This window comes from Protopterus annectens, chromosome 1.part1 (assembly GCF_019279795.1).
Source record: "Protopterus annectens isolate FY-2018-M chromosome 1.part1, PAN1.0, whole genome shotgun sequence".
In the NCBI taxonomy this organism is placed as follows: domain Eukaryota; kingdom Metazoa; phylum Chordata; order Ceratodontiformes; family Protopteridae; genus Protopterus; species Protopterus annectens.
Genome location: NC_056726.1, coordinates 1476726405 through 1476746123, shown reverse-complemented (window position 1 = coordinate 1476746123; position 19719 = coordinate 1476726405). Strand labels below are relative to the sequence as shown.

The following is a 19719-nucleotide window of genomic DNA, read 5'->3' as shown; positions in this document are numbered from 1 at the left end:
AGTACTCTCAGAACTTAAATATGTCTCACAAATATCAGCCACAATGAAAGGTTTAAATATATTTGTTAATAATAAACGAACAAGAAAATACTCAGTATATAATCACAGTAACATGAGAGTTCAAAACCACAGGTAATATTTAAAACAGCATTGCAGGACAGTCTCAAATAAAGAAAGAAAAACATCTAAATTAAGCTTTGCTATATTCCTGGTTGTATCGAAGGGAATTATCCTGTTCCCTAGACTTACTTCCAGAGCAAGCAAAGCAGATGTGGTGAATGGGTCTTCCAGCTGATGATGTCAGGTCAAAGACAAATACAAAATACCCAGTCATTCTCAGAGAGTTCTTAAATTAATATCTGAAATATTACTGCAAGGACAGGTTGCAGAATGACATCATTTCTTGTCATCTGACTTCAGTTCCCAGGCTCAAAACAGCCACTGATGCCAGATGCTAGCATTTAGCATCTACCCGTGAAAATACACAGAGCTCAGATCTTTTGGCAAATGGTGGAAGTTGTAAAATAATTTACATTCCTCCACATTTAAAGACAATACAAAAACTTCTCTAGTACAGGCATTATGTCTTCTGTTGCACTCAAACTGAAATATAACATTTTTATGGCCCAGCCATGCAGTAATTTAGTTTCAACTATTTTTCTGAAGTTTTGCAAGTTAACCTCCTATGTTCTAGTTTCCCCTGTTAAATATATACATCTAAACAGTTACAGTAGGGTATATACCTTTCTGTTCTTTTCCAGTAGGGTACACTGTGGTGATACTTTTAATCTCAGTACTTAAATACAGGGTCATTAGCCTAGTACACACCTATGAACCTATAGTTCTAATACATTTATAACACAAGCTGTGTCTCCCTATACTTAAATGAAATGTCAAAATCATGTTTTTAAACCTCACACATCTTTCCCCATTTTTATCCTTCACATTTTAAACTACAGTTGAAGTCACCAGTAATCACCACATCCATAGGGATGCATGTTTAACCAGTTCAGCAAACATATAAGCCCTATCTGCTAAGTTTGTATTAACTTACAGAGGAAAAAAATCTTACAGCTGTACTCTTCATTAGTAAATCAAGATCTGAAGTAGTTAACTTCATTTGTCCATCAACCTGTGGGTATCGGATCCGAGCCGGCAGCTTCAAACAGCTAAGATCCAAGCTCCAAGCTCCTCCCCTTACCCATAATCCCCTGCCCCTTACCCATAATCCCCTGCCATCCCTCTCTGATCTCGTTTACCGCGGTTGAATCAACAGCTTTGAACGAGTTCCAGGCGTGGGAGTTAGTCGTTCAGTGAGAAAAAATATTTCTTTTTCTAAATTTTCTTGTAGCTGATATTGCTTGTTGTGTGTGTTGCTCCCTAGTATTAAAACCTTTTAGTTATAATATTATTTCATTATTTTTAGAGTAGTTCATTCCTCCCCGTGTGTGTGAAGGCGGGTGTGTTGGGCCTTGTGTTGTTTTTAGTTAGACTATGTCTGAGGCCCCAAAAACTTTTTTTTCTAAATGCACCGAGTGTGGTCATAAGCTTTCCCCAGTGGATGGCCACACTCGGTGTGTTATTTGCCTTGGGGGTGACCATCTTTCCTCAGGCTGCACTATTTGTGCAGCCTTCAACCCCAGGGCTCTAAAGGACAGGAGGTCGAAGTTGATTCTGGCGGGCCGTTTGCCTCCGGATTCGGCTTCGGCCTCCTCTCCCTCAGTGGCACCTACCGCGGCAGTGCCCCCTTCCACCCCTGCTCCCCTGGCCGGGTCTCAACCTCCCACCTTAGGCCAGGAGGAGAGGGAAGCTAGGCGGGAGAAGAAGAAGGATAGACACCACAAGCGGCGGGCCGAGTCTTCCTCCTCGGCTCCGCCGGCTAAACAGGCTGCCTCTCCCAGGGCTTCCAGGCCTTCTCCTTCCCGGCTCCATTCACCTCGCTTCTCCTCGGAGCCGGAGGAGGGGACCTGGTCACCTTCGAAGTCATCGAGGTGACACTCCCGGCCCGCCTCGGTGGCCTCTTCTAGGTCCACCCGAAGCTTGTCCAATGCAGATATGGAACGGATGATGCGTAGGTTCCTCCAGGCCCAGCTGCAGATGGGAGTGCTCATGCCTCCCCCCCCCACTGGGGGGGAGCTCAACCCCCTTTTTCGCCCCAGTTGCTCCTTCTCCGACCCGCTTCCAGGGTTTGGAGCCTTCGGATCCAGGTTGCATAGGAGCCGGGGGAGGTTTGGCGCCGATAGTGCCTCGTACTTCGGCTACGACTGCACCCTCAAGTTTGCCGGGTCCCCTTTCGGATCCGAGCTCTCGGAGCTGAGAGCTGATCTTCGGATCCGGAGGTGTCAGAGTGTCTTCGGCTCCGTCTCGGTCGGAGCATACTGGCCCTTCGGATCCGATTGCTTCAGCGCCGGCCCTGATCCACACATCGGATCCGAGGGGGCTGCTCTCAGATCCTAGAGAGAGCAGTTCTTCCTCGGCGTTTGATGTTGTGGAGAGGGTATTGTTGAGGGATTCGAGGCCCCAGGCTCCGACTACGGGTCCACCCTGCACTCTCTCTCATATGGGCCTTCCTTCCATCACCCGGCCCCAGGGACAGCCTGCGCCTACGTCCCAGATGGTTCCCTTAGAGGAACAAGATGTGGTTGGTGAGGCCTCTTCGGACAGCCCCCCCGAGGAGGTCCCTCACAAACGTAAGTGCAAGAGGAGGCACTTGGACTCACCTGAGTCTTTGACAGAAGACACGGACTTAGCGGAAGGGGAAGGTTCCCCAAGGTCACCCCCTGAGGACATCTCCTTCGGCGACATTATGGAAATGCTTCGAATTAGAGGGGGTGGTCAGCCCAAAAACCTTCCTCGAATGAGTCTGTGTTTCTGGAGGTGTTTGATGCAGGCCTATCTACCTCTTGGGTGTCCCCTCCCGCCGATCCCCTGGTAGATCTCATTACTACCAGGGCATGGAAGGAACCGGACACTGTTGAGCCCATTCCAAAGAGACTGGATAAAATCCTTAGCCCCCCACTGATAGGATGGTATGGAGCAACGGTGCTCCTGTAGATGCCATGTTGGTGGCGGCTGCCACCAAGAAGGAACTGGCCCAGGAGAGTTCCTCGGTCCATCCTCCCGACAAGGAGTCTCGGATGATGGGCTGCCTGGGATGCGGATGTTCGCTTCAGCTACCTTCGCTGTAAGGTTGCTGAACTATGTGGCACACGTCCTACGACTCCAGCGGGATCTCATCAAGGAATACGCCGGGTGGCCCCCGGAGTCCATGTCGACTGAGGATAAGAAGGTATTCTCAGCTCGAATGGCCACTCTTAAGTCCATCTCAAACACTTCTATGCGGCTCCTCTCCCATGCTACAGAAGGAGCCGCTAGAGCTAGTGGAGCGGGCGTTGTTTTGAGATGACATGCTTGGCTCCGCCTCTGCAATTTTGCGGAACCCTTCAAGGCTTCCTTCGCAAATGCCCCATTTGACGGTTCTTCGCTTTTTGGCAAGACTGTCCACGACACGCTGGTGCAGAGCGAGAAAGACGGGAATACGTCTGCCGTCGGAGTCTGCTTCTCGGCTCCCCAGAGGTCCTTCTCCAGGAACCAAAGGGGACAGAAGAAGATGTGGTTCCGGAAGTCTCAACAGTCCCGTTTCGCTCCGGACCCTTCGTCCTTCAGAGGCAGAGGAGGACAGGGTGGACGCCGGCTCAGAGGCAGAGGGGGACCGAAGAATTTTGGGTTGAGAGAACCCTTTTCGGATCGGCCCGCGCAATAGCCCTGAGGGGTTACCCGACTGCTCCTATCTGGAGGCAGTTGGGGGACGTTTCTCGAGGCACCTAGCAGTTTGGGAGTCCATTACAACAGATCGCTGGTGCTTCAAATCATATCCAGAGGTTACAAAATCCCCTTTCTGTATCCCCCTCCCAGACCCCGGAGCCTCCCTGATGTCCCACCTAATCAAAGGGAGGCAGCAGCCACAGAAATAAAGCAGCTGCTAGAAAAAAGAGCGATCCAGCGCGTCCCCCTAGACCAATCCAGATTGGGCTTCTACTCCAGGTTCTTTCTGGTGCCAAAAAAGAAGGGGGACTTAAGGCCAATCCTCGACCTGTCCTTACTAAACCTGTCAGTGGACAAAGAGAAGTTCCGGATGGTCACCATTCAATCCATTCTCCCTCTCTTACAGGAGAACGACTGGATGTGCTCGATAGACCTCAAGGATGCGTACTACCACATATTGATGGACAGACGATCCAGAAGGTTTCTCCGCTTCCGGATAGGAGCCAGTCACTACCAGTTCAGGGCCCTCCCCTTTGGTCTCACCACAGCCCCCAGGGTGTTCACCAAAGTTTTGGCAGTAGTAGCGGCCCACATGAGACTCCAGGGAATACAGGTCTTTCCTTACCTGGACGACTGGCTTCTGACCACCCCCAACAGGCATCTACTATGTTCATCCAGAGATTACTTCCTCCACCTGGCCTCCCGGCTAGGAATCACAATCATCTTCAACAAATCTTCCCTTCATCCAACCCAGATCTTAGACTTCATAGGAGCCAGATTAGACACAAACCTATTGAGAGTCTTCTTAACTCCGGACCGGATTCGTACCGTGAAGCTCCACGTACTGGCCCTGTTACAATCCTCGGCTCCTCCAGCGGAATTGGTTCTGAGGGCTCTAGGTTCCATGGCGGCCACGATCAATCTGCTACCTTTAGCGCTCTTGAACATGAGGATACTACAATGGACCTTGCAGGTTCAGTGGTCCATCCTGCTACACCCACTGAGTTCACCCATCCCCCTCAGCAGGGCTTGCAGGAAATCCCTGCCCTGGTGGCTCCAGTCACCGGACCACCAGATAGGGCGCCCCTTTTCTATGTCCCCACCTCTAACAACGGTGACCATGGATGCTTCTCGCCTAGGGTGGGGGGGGGGCACTGTATGGGCAGAACCGTCCAAGGCACGTGGACCCATTCAGAGACCTTATTGCATATCAATGTCCTAGAGATAAGAACGGTGCTTTTGGCGTTGCAAGCACTCCAGGCCCTTCTTCCCTTAGGGACAGTTGCAATTCAGACAGACAACATGTCAGTAATCTGGTATATCAACAAACAGGGGGGAACCAGATCCTATCCACTTTGTCGAGAGGCCATGAGAGTTTGGGATTGGGCGATCTCCACCAACCGCTTTCTCATAGCGACGCACATTCTGGGTCGGTCGAACATTTTGGCAGACAAGCTGAGTCGAACTATCCTCTCACCGTACGAGTGGTCTCTGAACCCCAGGATAGCGAAGCAAATCTTCCTCAAGTGGGGTCAACCTTGCTGCGATCTCTTCGCGTCTCCTTCGAACGTAAAGTGTGGCAACTACTTCGCTCTAATTCCCCCACCAGGGGAATCCCCAGAGACGCTCTGGTGCATGTTTGGCCATCTGGTCTACTCTTTGCTTATCCTTTTCTTCCCCTAATGCTAAAATTCTTGCAGAAAGCTCGTCGGTTGGGGAGCAGAGTGATCCTCATAGCCCCATTCTGGCCTCATCAAACATGGTTCCCATGCCTATGGTCTCATCTAGTGAATTCTTCATGGAGTTTAGATCCCACCCTGGATCTGATCTCTCACCCACTGGGTTTACCAACCCCGAACCTGGACAACCTGAAGCTCACAGCTTGGCTGATCCAGTTCCAGTAATAGTTAGGACTCCCGATATCTTGTCCCCTGTTAAGGCTATTTTAGTGGCCGCTCATAAACCTTCTACGAGAAAGGTTTATAACAGCAAATGGAAACGCTTTACTATCTGGGCGGAGCATAGAAAGTTGGATCCCTTTACAGCTCCCATACCAGTGGTGTTAGAATTTTTGTTGACCTTATTCGACCAAGGTGCTAGCTCTTCCACGGTCAAAGTCCAGTTAGCTGTGTTTTCCCATTATCATGTGGGAAGTGATCTCGGTTCCTTAGCATCTTCCAAATTATGTAAGACTTTCTTAAAAGGCACCTTCCTCTTAAGGCCTCCAGTGAAAGACGCAGTCCCTCCATGGGATTTAACCCTTGTTCTCCAGTCCTTGATCGCCCCTCCGTTTGAACCCGCAGCCTCGGTGGATCTGAAATACTTATCTTGGAAGACTGCTTTTCTCATCGCTATCACTTCAGCTAGAAGGGTTTCGGAGCTTCAAGCCCTTTGCGCCAAACCCCCATACTTGGTCTTCCATAAAGATAGAGTTTCCCTCAGAACCAATCCCTCCTTTCTACCCAAGGTTGCTTCTGAACCCAATATTAATCAATCTATTAATTTACCAGTTTTGTTTCCAAATTATCAAAACAAGGGTGAATACAAATTACATTCTCTGGGCGTACATAGGCAATTGAGATTCTACTTGCACAGGACCGCTGAACATAGGCAATCTGAGCAGCTCTTCGTATCCTTTGCAAGACCCTCTTTGGGCAAACCAGTATCAAAAATTACATTGTCCAGATGGATCTCCCAATGTATACTTCTTGCATATAAGAGTTTTGGTCGACCTGAACCTGAAAGAGTCTACGCTCATTCTACCCGATCGATTTCTACTTCTGCTGCCTTTTGCTCCAGAGTGTCCTTGGACGACATTTGTTCAGCAGCCACTTGGGCTTCATCCCATACTTTCATTAACTATTACAAGTTGGATCTAATTTCAAGAGGGAGAACATCCTTCGGCTCTGCAGTGCTCCACAATATCCTTCCATGAGGACCCCCCAAGTTTGGGTAGCTGGGGACTCTGTCCCACAGGTTGATGGACAAGTGAAGTTAACTACTTCAGATAAAGAAGTTATGTACTCACCATAACGTTCCATCTGAGTAGGTAAACTTCATTTGTCAGCAACCAACCCCCCCTCCATCCCCCTAACCTATAGTGCGTCCTAGAAGGATTCCTGTTCCTTTTCTCCGGATAACACCATGTTAGAAATTGCAGGTGATCCTTTGTTGTAATATGCTGTTTTACTATAGCAAACTCGATCTGAGGTCAGAGAGGGATGGCACGGGATTATGGGTAAGGGGAGGAGCTTGGAGCTCAGATCTTGGCTGTTTGAAGCTGCCGGCTCAGATCCGATACCCACAGGTTGCTGACAAATGAAGTTTACCTACTCAGATGGAACTTTATGGTGAGTGCATAACTTCTTTTTCCAGAAATCGACCTGGAATAATTTTAAAAGTACTCAATATGTTAATACCACTGTTCCAGAATGTTTGTTTACATAAAGACCATACTACTGGTCTTCCCCAATGTAATTCAATAAGTTGCCTTTGTTCTAATGTAATAGTAAAGTAGTTGGTAATATCCAATAAACAAATAACGTCTATGCAAAGAGTCTGGCACCACTGTAAGATTAAACATCAGGCATTCTTTATTAGACTATTAACATTTAAAGATAAAACGGAAAAAATGTCCTTTTCCTTGTTTTGGTTGTTGTATTTTTAATACCACTTTTTTTGTTTCCATGTTCTAACCCTTTCTCTGATACGTATATCGAACTGCCCCTCTTCCACACACATTTCACCTGTGTTTTTAACTTCCGCTATAGAAGTGTCTGTAATATATTGAGAAACATCTTGGAGTCATCAGTAGGGGATAGGTCTACCTCTTCAGCCCTCTTGAGTTTCAATGACCAATTCTTATCTTCTTCAATCCAGACATCAACAGGCTTGTCATTGGTAACCTCAGCATTAGTCAATTCACAGTCAAACCAGAAATGATTACTCCTTTTACACTTACAGCAATCTAAAGTACAATTTGTTGAACATGATCCACCATTCCTCATTGATTACATCTGCGTTTAAGACAGTCCCTAACTGAATGATTGATTTCAGCATAGTAACATATTTTAGGCTGATCAGCATATCTCAACATGCCTCATATGCCTTCAGTAGTCACTACACAATATATATGATGCATAGAATTGTCCACGTTTTTTCAAAGTTCCCCATACTTCCTTCCCTGCATTCTGCAGTCTCTTTTTATCATAAATTTTCTTGACAGCCGATACATTTGCACAGTATATCAATCAATAGTCATGACAGTTAGAAATTGCAGTAGTAGATTTTTTTCCAATAAAATCTGAACAAGTATATGTACATATTTATTCCATGGATAAATCTTTTTTTCCAAGTTCACTTTCCTCTGAAACTTATATAACAAAGGAAATGTCTCAAATATCAACTTATGAAAGTCTTTGTTCCCTAAATGTACAAAAAACTGGACTTCTGCACTTCCAATAGTTCCTCCTCACAAAATTCACAATTTTCAGTTCACTCTGCCACTGCCTTTCACAAAATAACTAATTTTTCACCCATCTCAGATTCTACCTTCAGGCTTTGTAATACAGGCAATTCCAGCCCATCATTGTGCAAAACATGGTCTACTTTTTCAAGAACTCCTCTGCCTTCAAAGCTGCACCTCTGACTCAGGTTGCAAGATGCAAACTTCCGCCATGATGTATTCATGTCTCACCTCAACCAAAAATAATAGGGGGAAGGGTATAGAGAATAGGTATGAGGAGGCTGGAATTTACTGGTGGAAGCTGACAAAGGAACCAAGATAATGGGAACAAGTAATTAGAGAGGAAGGGGTAATAGAATGGGAAGCATACCTCTCAGCTGTCCATATTTTCAGAGAATGTCCAGATTTTTGGCCTGTTCCTCATAAAATGTGTGGTTTTCTGACGAATCACTGGGAAAATCTGAGGACTGAAGTCAGTAAGTAAAGACATACATTTGAATTTCACATTTCAAATCCTTCAGAAAATTTGTTAAACCATGTTACTCTGGCAACTTTTGTAACTTTATAAGAGCAATATTTAAAATCTGTCCCTATTTTTGCCCCCCCCCCCAATTTTGTCAGGCTTTGTCCAGATTTCTTGCACTAAGAGGTTGAGAGGTATGATGAGAAGATGCTAGGAAGACATTTGGACTGCAGGATACAGATTGCCTTTCATGTCAGGGATTGATGTATAGGCAAAGAAAAGGGATAGGGGAATTCTAAATGAAAGACATGCAATTAGTTGAATCTAAAACAGAAGCGTCTGTTAAAAAAGGTGTAATTAGTAGGTCATAGAACATACTACAAGATAACTATAGGAGTCAATCGCAGGAAGTCCGAAACGATTGGGGAGAGAGCTTAGGTAAGCAATTCTCAAACAATGGGAGGACAAATGTACGGCTCCCAAATATGCAACAAAATCTAGAAGATTTAGGATTTTTGCCAGAAAGTGTTTGCATAGATGCTTTTATGCCCCAGGCAGACTCCAAAGAATGTTTCCTCAGGTAGATGGCAAATGTTGGAGGTGTGATTGGGAAGAGAGTATGTTCTCGGAGTGTAATGAGTTAGCAGACTTTAAAAATTCCCTACAGAGTACTTTGTCAGGAATACAAGGCGAGCAAATGAGTGTAACTAAGGAAACTATGTTTTTGAGCTGGGGTATAGGATCTGAATTGTCTAGACATACTATAAGGCTTTAAGTTTAGTTTTGGTGGCTGCTGAAAAAGCAGTTACTAGAAAATGGAAGTCAAAGTTTAAACCAGCCGTACTCAAAATAGTGAACATTGCAACAGAAAGAAAAGAAAAGGAAACAGGATCTTTAGAAAACATTAGAAGTAAAATATTTGGAACAAAAATGGAAACTGTGGGAACAATACATGCAGAAAAAAATTTTGGAGGAGGAATGAAGTCTAAGAGATGGCATGAATTGAACAATTTATGTAATGGTGGTTTGATTATATTGTATAGAACAATATATGTGATGTATAGTTTTTGTAAATGTGAACTTGTTAATATGGTTTGATTACTTTTTTTTAAGTTGGGGAGGTTCCATGCTCTCCTGGCCAAATTTCTCTTAGCCAATATGAATATCTCTTGGGTCTCCTGAAAAGAATTCTGGCCTAGTGAGATTAACCTGGTCAACAAACAGAAAATAAATAAAAATAAAGCTTCTCCAAAAGGCAGCATCAACATCAGTCTTCATCAAATCTTTCTTTCAGCAAACAGCTGTACAACACACTGTTTTAGTTACGCACAGTATGTCAGTACTGATAGTCACAATTATTTGTTTGGCAGTTTTATACTTTAATTACTTTCCTGCATGTGTTGTGGACCTTTCTTGACACTACTCTTGCTCTTAAGTGTTATGGATTCCCCATTTTTTATTTGTTATGTACCTGTTTATTTCCATTTCTTTACCAGGACAATTCAACTGGCACAAAGTTATTTTTCTGTGGAGATCTGGGGAAGAAAACTCAACACATAATTCAAAAGTAAACATGCAGAGTACTGTACAAAACAAACTTGGTAGTCTCTTACCAATCCCATGGTAGATATTTTTATTGGGGGAAATATATAATAAACTGAGATCATGCCATGGATAATTTGAGGGGACCCATATGTGGGGTAAATCATGTGGGATCTGCCTGTGTCCATTAGCAGTACTAGGGCACAGTTTTGGGGTAAATTTTCTATTGCCCATCCATAGACTGAAGTTATGCTTGAATACAGACAGGGATGAACTGTTTTTTGTGTGGCTGGAGACTCTGTTCCAGAGCAGTGGTATCCTCTCTGAGATATACCTGTCCATCCAAACCATTTTCTTGATGGTGTAGGAGAGGTTTAGATTCCTGGACCAAGTGTTTCTGATGCCAATTTTGACTTCGTGATGTGTAGTAGGTCCATCAGTACTTAGTCGGAGGATGCCTTGTATGCCGGACACAGCTCACCTCTTAGCAGTCTGTAGAATACGAAATACAATGATAAGGTTTAAGTCACTCCATGTAGGATATACTACTGAGGCCTTGTATCCTTTTATTAGGAATCTCTGTAGGTATTGCAGTTGTTGCATGTGTCTGGACAGATGCATGCCAAAGGAGGTGCTATACAAAATGGCTGGCCTAATGAGGGCCAATGTTGCACATATTACAATAGTAAATAACGTTATTGATCTACAGTTAATGTCATATAATTATATTTGTTTTACATGTATAATTTATGTGACGCCTGTGCACTAGCCCAGTATTCAAAGAGCCTCAATCCTCACCACTAGCACCAGTGAGGGGCATTCACACTGGGAGGATAACAAGCACGCACAGTAAAGTACAATTTCCCTTAAGAGCACACAGAGATCACAGTCAGTCTGGGGCTGGTTTCTCCCTTTCTCTCCAATAAGACTTCCCACTGGCACAGCTATAGGGTTCAGATCTCAGCCAAATAGTCAAACCAAAACCTCCAGTACCCTCTCTGTCCAACCAGTTCTTCGTGCCCCTACCCAAGTAGCTGACACAACACACTTTGAGATTTTATTTATATACAAACACACAGACACTCCTGAGGAAGGCTGGCACAGGTTCACTAGCTATGCCCCCTTTTGCCCAGGCTGTAAGGTAGTTATCACTGCCACCAACTACTGTTATCAGCTACTCTAAAGGCCCTTAGCAAACGGTGTCCAATTCTACTGTGCAATGTTACTGTTATCCAAATAGTAAGTGTGACCCAGGGCTACGGATGTCGGAGTGGCTTGTACAGTATCACCAAATACATGCAAATACTCTTAAGAGCTTAAATATCTCTACACAAAACAGCCACAGTTAAAATGTTTAAAAATATTTAATCATAAATAATAAAAACACAAGACAATACTTATTAACTCAATACAGTGACAATAGAGAGTTCAGAAATTACAGAAAATACTTTAAAACAACATTCTAGGGCAGTCTGACATAAATATAGAAAACAGCTAGACTAATCTTACTGTATTTCGATCTATGTCTAAGAGAAATCACTGTTCTAAATTACTTACTTACAGAGCAAGGCAAAGTGCTGGTGAGTTGTTAACAGGTCTGAAGACAAATACAAAATGCAATCCCTTTCTCTTGAGATAGTTCTTAAATTGATAATACATATTACTGCTGAGTCATTTCAGATTACATCATTCTTGTCACTTCTGCTTACGTTTCCCAGGCTCACAGAACTTAAAATTTAACATTTCTTTGTGATCTGCAGCTGCCAGGAAGTGACAGCAATAAAATACACTTTACATGTGAAACCTAGTAATTATCTCTGTCTTAAGAGAATAGAAAGAAGCTCCTAGCCCAGACATCCTGTTTCTTAACTTGAGATCACACATAGTCATAATATTACTCTTCAGCTTATTTTCTTAGAGTTTATACACATTTCTGCTTTCTTCCTAGCAGGGTGCACTGTGGTTACATTTTTGAAGCTCAGCACATGACACAGTTTTCATACATTTGGTTTTCTTACATTTGTAAAACAAACCTATGGATCATATTAATATTTACAATGACATAGAATTATTTACAAAATTCTATCTAGCTGGGCTGGCAGCCCCTCAGTTTATCACATTTTAAATTGCAAGTAAAAAGAAAAGTAAAGATTATAGAATTTTACTGTAACAAAATGTTGGTGTGTTAGGTGATGAAGATATTTTTAATCAGATATTCTTAGTGGAGTAAGTTGGTCTTTTCAGGTCTCAGAAGTATATATATATATATATATATATATATATATATATATATATATATACGGTCATTTGAAGTATTATGATAAAAGTATAAGTTAAAGTAATAGTATGTTTGGAACTAAAAGCAGTAGTTTAGTAGTAACCAGTGTACTCCATTATACATCTCTTCCCATACCTAAAATGCAAGGACTGAACAGCTTTCAATATTAATGCAGGTAACAGTCAATTCTTCTTTCCAGATGGAGTTTGAAACTGTTTGCCCTTTGGGCAAATGTAATTAGTGTTAGTGGCTGAACAGATAACACACTCACCTTTGGTGTTGGAAGACCAGAAAGCTGTGAGTTCCATTCCCACTCCAGGTGAATGGATTTATTTTTTTTTCCATTACTGTCACTGCAGTGCAACAATAGGGGATTGCTGCATTCTTGAGTGTGTATTGTCCTTTGGATGAGATGTTAAACCAAAGTCCCATCTGCTTGAGTTAGTGGTAGCTCACTAAATATCCCATATATCTATCAGAGGTGTAGCGGAAGTTCCCTTATGCCCTGATCAAATTCTTCTTGGTTGGTATGAATACCACCGTGGGGCTGCTATGAAAAGAGGCCAGCTGACTTAATGTGACTAACCCACTAAACAAGAGGTAAATAAATAACCAAATTTCCAGTCCTCACTGTAAAGGAATACTATAGTGTATTAGGTATGGGGGTATAACACCTTGTCCATCAGTTTCCAGAACATAACTAGGTTTCTGAAGAGCTTCAGCTTGATTCATTTCTTCACTTCTGTCCCTACATCTTGACCAGTCTAGTTAGTTTCTCTTAGCTGATCATATAAATGGTCTCTGTTCTCTGATACTTTGCCATCTGTACCCTGAATTGAGGCTGGAGAACTGTGGGGACAGTCTGACCTTGGGGAAATCACTAAACCCAGGCTTCCTGTTGTCTGCTTAGTTTTCATTGTAGTTTGCATCCTCTAAGCTTCCCACGCTCATGTCATAGGCTCCTGTATACTGATCTACAATATGTGGCTAATATATGGGTAGATAAGTATACCTGTATGTGGTTAATATACAGTATGGATAGATCAGTATACCTGTATGTGGCTAATATGTTGGGTTGATCAGTGTACTTGTATGTGGCTAATATATGGGTAAATCAGTAAACCCATATATGGCTAATATATGGATAGATCAGTAAACCCGTATGTGGCTAAATACGGACCTCAAGTGTCCCTAAACAGATTCCATTTTCTGTGTCTGGCATCAGTTAAGGAGGGATCCTCCAAATGCATTTTATTAGGATTAATTTGATTTAAACTATTCAGACCTTTTATTCCTTCATTGTCCTTTGACCCAGATTCAGATGGGTTTAAATTACCTCTCACTAACATAGAAGTAGTAATATGCCTTTTATCACCATTTTGGCTTTCCTCAGTATTTGTTTGTGAACTAGACAATCCTTTCCTACTTGTGACTTCAGCACATGTGGTCTTGAATACCCCTTCATTTGCATACACCCACAAATCTAAGAACTGGGAAAAATATTTTCCCAAAGTAACATTAAGCTGAAGACTGGGTGTTACCCCAGCACAGTGTCTTACTATACCCTCAGAGATATACTGAATAATGCCTTAGTTGTGTGGTAGTTCATTCTAGCTGAATGTACACAGATTATACCTAACATACATTCTGTGTATACACTATCAGTAATGACTCCTGCATTGTACTTATTGTACTCAGAGAGTCAAATAACGCCTACTGTAACTTTTCATTTACCACTCTGTTATGTCGTGGAATTGGTATTGGATCATTATTAGAAGTAACTAACCAACACCCACTTACAAATATAGAATGTGTCTCTCTACTATAGCCAAATCAGTGTCATTTGCAAACTTGAGAGTGTTTCTCATTTCCAACTGATACTTCTTTTAGCACAGTAATATAATTTTTGGTTATATGCTCAAACCACCCAGCATCAGACACTGCTCCCAAACTGTCTGAAAAAGGTCTATGAAGATTAGTGCTCTATCCCGGAAAACAAATGCAAACATAAATCAAAATGCACTGGTTCATTGTCTAATGGACAGATGTTCATCATATTGATCACTGCTGCAGTAGCTTTAGCTTTATGGGTTATATCCTGCACAAGGATGTAACAGCCATACAGCTTCCAAAACTTCAAGGGCACCTTCCTTGAGCCCAAAACTGTTATTGCGCTCGAGCTGAGCTGAAGAAAAAGCATGCTTTGGCTGCTAAGCTCTTCAGAGCTTCCTTGCTACTGTATTGCACTCCTCTTTCTGGCTTTTGAAGATTGATGTTTGACTTACACTTTCCATTGTTGGTCAGAAAAGTACCCTTGAGGAAAAAAGCTTTCACTTGTTATTGTATGACTAAAACTGATATTTTTTTATGAAATTCGTTTATTGCCTGGAAAAAAAGTTTTGTATAGACTTATTCCGCCACTTTTAGCAACCTTTAAACAGGAGCATTACTTTTTAGTTTTGTTGTTAAAACTACTTTTTCCTTAGTAAACTTTGTGGGCTGGACTGTTTAAAGTGCTTTTCACAGTGTTTATACCTATTTTACTGTCTACTGCTGCCAGACTTCCCCAGGTGTCAGGCATCGTTGGCTTCACCACGGAACAGCCTGCTTACTGGTTCCTTGATTCTTCCTTCTACCAGACACAAAAAGATAAAAAAATGAATAAACAATCTTTGCGACCACATCAAGCTGCTTAAGTGCCTCGGTCATAGATGGGTGACCCTGTTGTGGCAATTTCTGGTTTTTCAGACCATGCATCTTTTTCCATGGCTTCCTCTGGTGTAGTTCCTACAGCCAACATGAACTGGAGGGATAGACATGGTACCTGTGGCTGTCAGAGTGCGCTTGTCAGGCAAGTGAGAAACACTTTTTGTAAAGTTCTGGGAGAAGGAGCAGGCAATACCCCTCTGCATAGCCAGATTGGACTGCCTGTCCCTAAGGAGGTTTTCCTGGCAAGAGTGGGTTTGCTGCTTCAGAAATGCTTGTCAGAATGAAGCAAAAACTCAAGACATATGTCATCTGCTGTCTCAGTCACTTTGGACAGAAGTGATTTATTGGGCTTAGCTTAGGCTTTAGTTCAGGATGTTGACCCTTCCAGTTCAGTTGTTTTTGGCAAGAGAAAAGGGGATTTTTTTTATTTTCTGAAGAGTTTCAAGATTTTGAACAACAAAATGATTGATTGATTGTGAAGGGACAGCTTCTCTCTTTTCTTCTCAGGTTTCTCATTCAGATTCTAAGGAAAGTGTGGCTTCTGCCAGTCCCTTTGGAGGATTCCCTTTTTCTGAAACCATTTCTAGAGTGAGCCAGTTGTTTCAATGAGAACATGACAGTTCTCTGTCTCTGAGGAAGTATTACGATTTATTGTAACTAAATTTTCCTGACTTATGACAATTCCTCCTGTTCATTCAGCATTGAAGGATGTATTTCTTACAGCCTGTAACTTACATGTAACTTGCCTGACAGCCAGCCTGTTGCCTCCATGAAAGCAGATAGATTGTATAAGATTCCACAGTCTTATAAATGTGTGTATAAAATCCCAGATCAGGCCCTGCAGTTATTTCTGTGGTGAACCCATCTAAACATTTGATTAATACCAGACCCTCCCCTTCTGACAAGGATGGGAACGTTTTTTTATAGGTTTGGGGAAACTGTGTATTCTGCAACACTTAGTTTTAGAATTCTCAGCTGTCAAGCTCATATGTTAAAGATTATACTTGCCTGCTTTGAGAACATGAGGACTATTATGCAGACTGTTCCCCTCCTGAAGAGAAAATATGTTTGCGTAACTTGATTGCTTCTGTGTCTCAAGTGGCTGCCCACTGCTCGAAATGTGTTTATGATTATGCTGATGCCAGTTTCAGTGATACTATCAGTTGCATACTCAAAACTGTTACAGCTGAAAGAAAATATTTAAAAAGCAATGTCAGGGAGGTTCCAAAAAGAAAGGAGGAACCCTCCAGAACAAATGACAGTCTAATAAGTTTGAATGACTGTCTACAAAAAACCCTGCTCCTCTCCACTTTGACACACCTTTAATCCTTCCAGAAAGTCTGAACCTCCATTTCTGTCTTTGCAAACAGATACATTTCACACAAATGGGTTCCAAAAGTAATTAATCAAGAATACAGTTGCCAGTGGGAGTCTCTCCCTCATTTTCGATTGATTCTCAATCATCCGCCACATCAGACTCCTCTTTTTGTTCCTGTCGTTCAGCACTTGCTGACTCGAGGTGTGATAGAATCAGTCCCTCCTCCGTAGTTAGGAGAAGAGATTTATTCATGAATGTTTCTGGTGCCAAAGAAAGAAGCTCCATGGAGACCAGTTCTGGAACTTACCGCTTCTAAACCAGCTTGTGATATTGAGTTCTGGATCTAACCTCTTCTAAACCAGCTTGTGATATTGAGTTCTGGATCTAACCTCTTCTAAACCAGCTTGTGATATTGAGTTCTGGATCTTACCTCTTCTAAACCAGCTTGTGATGTTGAGTTCTGGATCTTACCTCTTCTAAACCAGCTTGTGATGCTGAGTTCTGGAGCTTACCTCTTCTAAATCAGCTTGTGATATTGAGTTCTGGATCTTGCCTCTTCTAAAGCAGCTTGTGATATTGAGTTCTGGATCTTACCTCTTCTAAAGCAGCTTGTGATATTGAGTTCTGGATCTTACCTCTTCTAAACCAGCTTGTGATATTGAGTTCTGGATCTTACCTCTTCTAAACCAGCTTGTGATATTGAGTTCTGGATCTTACCTCTTCTAAACCAGCTTGTGATATTGAGTTCTGGATCTTACCTGTTCTAAAGTAGCTTGTGATATTGAGTTCTGGATCTTACCTCTTCTAAACCAGCTTGTGATATTGCCCAAAATATTATCGCTTCATAGCTTGTTACTTCTCATTCCCCATTTGAGTTGTCTGATAACCTTAGATTTAAAAACGTATCATCATATTCCTTTAGATGCGTATTTCAGATGTTACTTAATGTTTTTCTGTGTTCCAGCATTAGTTCCTGGTGTATCTACTGCTCCAAGGGTCTTTACAGAGTGTCTAGCACTGTTGATATCCTACTGCAGACTGCAAGGCATTTACATTGTTCCTTGTTTAGATGACTTGCTTATCTTTGCAGAGTCTGAAGGGTCAGCAATTTCTGTCACTTGGGTGAGAATCTCCTACACAAACTGGTGTTCCAGGAGAATATACAAAAGTCTTGTTTGACACCTTCTCACAGGATTATTCTGGTGTATCTACTGAATACCTTAACTCGAAGATCTTTTCTTCCACAGGAGAAAAGTAGATCTGTATCTTGATCTATTCCTGAGTTTTTCCACTCAAACGTCTGTCTCAGCCTGGGAAGTTCTCAGGATTCTGGGTTTCATGGCATCTGTGATTTTCATGATGCCTTTGGCAAGACTCCACATGAGAGAAATTCAGTGATACCCAAAGTCTGTATGGTGTAAACATCAACATCCCCTGACATTCCAGATTCCATTTGGGGGTTTGTGAAAAGAAGGGGGTCTCTGGTGGAGAGACCAGTTTTATCAGAATCCAAGTCTCCCATTTTCCCTTCCAGCTCTAGCATAGTCTATAACAGCAGACACCCTAGACTTGCTTGGGGAGCAGTGTCTGTGAGAATAAAAGTTCAGGGTCTTTGGAGTCAAGGACAAATCACATAAGCATAAATGAGACGTTGGCTCTCCTAAATGCTGTCAACATTTTCAGCCGTCTGTGGTCCCTAGAACTGTTGCAAGTTTTACAGACAGCATAATAGTTATATGCATTTTAAAGTATTAGTTAACAGAGCAATAAATTAGTTTTTTGTTACTCAGTATGCATAAGTTCTAGCATTATTGAACTTTCTGGAATTCTTTTGATTTTTATTGTTTGTTCTGATTGTTTTGGTTTATTCAGAAGCTTATGAGTATATCTGCGTATTTATGTTTACATTATTATTACATTGCTTTAAGATTGTATTCACTACCCTTTTCTTGCACTGCCTATTAATATCACGTGTAGTCAACTGTATTTCATGAATTCATTGTCATGCCTGAGACTTTGACAGAAAGGATATTCAAGGCAGCCTGTCTGCTTTCTTATCAAATAAATGCAGTGTGAACATGTAGAGTGCCTGGATGTGTTTAACTGGTTTTATACATGCATTGCTGTGGAAGGAGAGTCTGAATAAACTAGAATTTTAGTGAAAAGAAAAACATATACTCTTGAAGTAATCCTGGCTTCATTGTTAGCAGATGAAACTGTGACCTGGCTTTTATTATTTGAGTTTTAGAAGGAAACCAAAAGAAAAGTCATTAACGATACAAAGAAGGTTATAGAGGGTCTCAGGCATGAAGAAGTGCCAGTAGAGGAACACATACCTTTTAATAAGAAAGCTGAAAAAAACGTGCAAGCTGATGCAAAGGTCAAACCTTTGGATAATGCATCTGAGCTGCAGGCTGCAGTACCTGAACCAAGCGACAGAGGTGAAGCGGCAGCTGAGCCCTACAAGTTATCACTTCCCGAAAAAGATGGGACTGTGGAATCTTCCAGCAGGAGCTTTCCTGGGTCTGAAAGCTCCTTCAGAGAGGAAAGGGACATTGCAAACAGCAGCAGTGTTACTTCTGTGTGGAATAGTACTGTGATGGACAGCACCCAAAGTCTGATCCCAAAAGGTAAGATGCAGAGTGCTTTTCTGTCTTAGTTTGATGTTCTTGTTTGCCTTATTTAAATTAGATTACTGTCGTTTGACTTACTCTGTCCTTCTGGCCTTGGTGAAAGACACATGCTCTCTGTTTTTTTAATGTGCTCTTTTTTTAAAGTTTCAAGATAAAATGTCCCATACTAGTCTGATGTGTGTCTGTTGCCTCAAAGATTCCTGACGCATTTTGTCTGCTGTTGAGGAAGAATGTCAGAAGACTTCTTGCTTAGTCCCTTTTCGCACACTGGGAGTTCTCTTCTCCTTTGACAGTTAGGTACTGGTTTGGTAGTGGTGCTAGATCCTTCAGGAGACATTTACCTAAGTGTCCATCTTAGTCTTATGCCCCGCTGACCTCTTAGACTGTAGATATGCTCAAGCATCAGCTACTGGGGCTGATGTTCTGTGGTTCTATTGATAAACATTTTGTTTTATTTTGCTTATATCTAGGCTCCCTTTTGGCTGTTTCTCTGAGCCACTGGTGTTTCTCCTGCATCTAAACTAGTTCTCCTTTTCTTACCACACT

General features: G+C 42.4%; 1 protein-coding gene across 1 annotated transcript in view; it reads left to right on the top strand.

Annotated features, from left to right (window-relative positions):
- The window catches only part of IQCC (IQ motif containing C), a 258336-nt gene that overhangs the window by 100659 nt on the left and 137958 nt on the right, over window positions 1–19719 (top strand). Inside the window, exon 3 of the mRNA XM_044082574.1 lies at window positions 18789–19170. Coding sequence (XP_043938509.1) covers window positions 18789–19170 — 382 coding nt within the window. The remainder of the gene's footprint in view (window positions 1–18788; window positions 19171–19719) is intronic.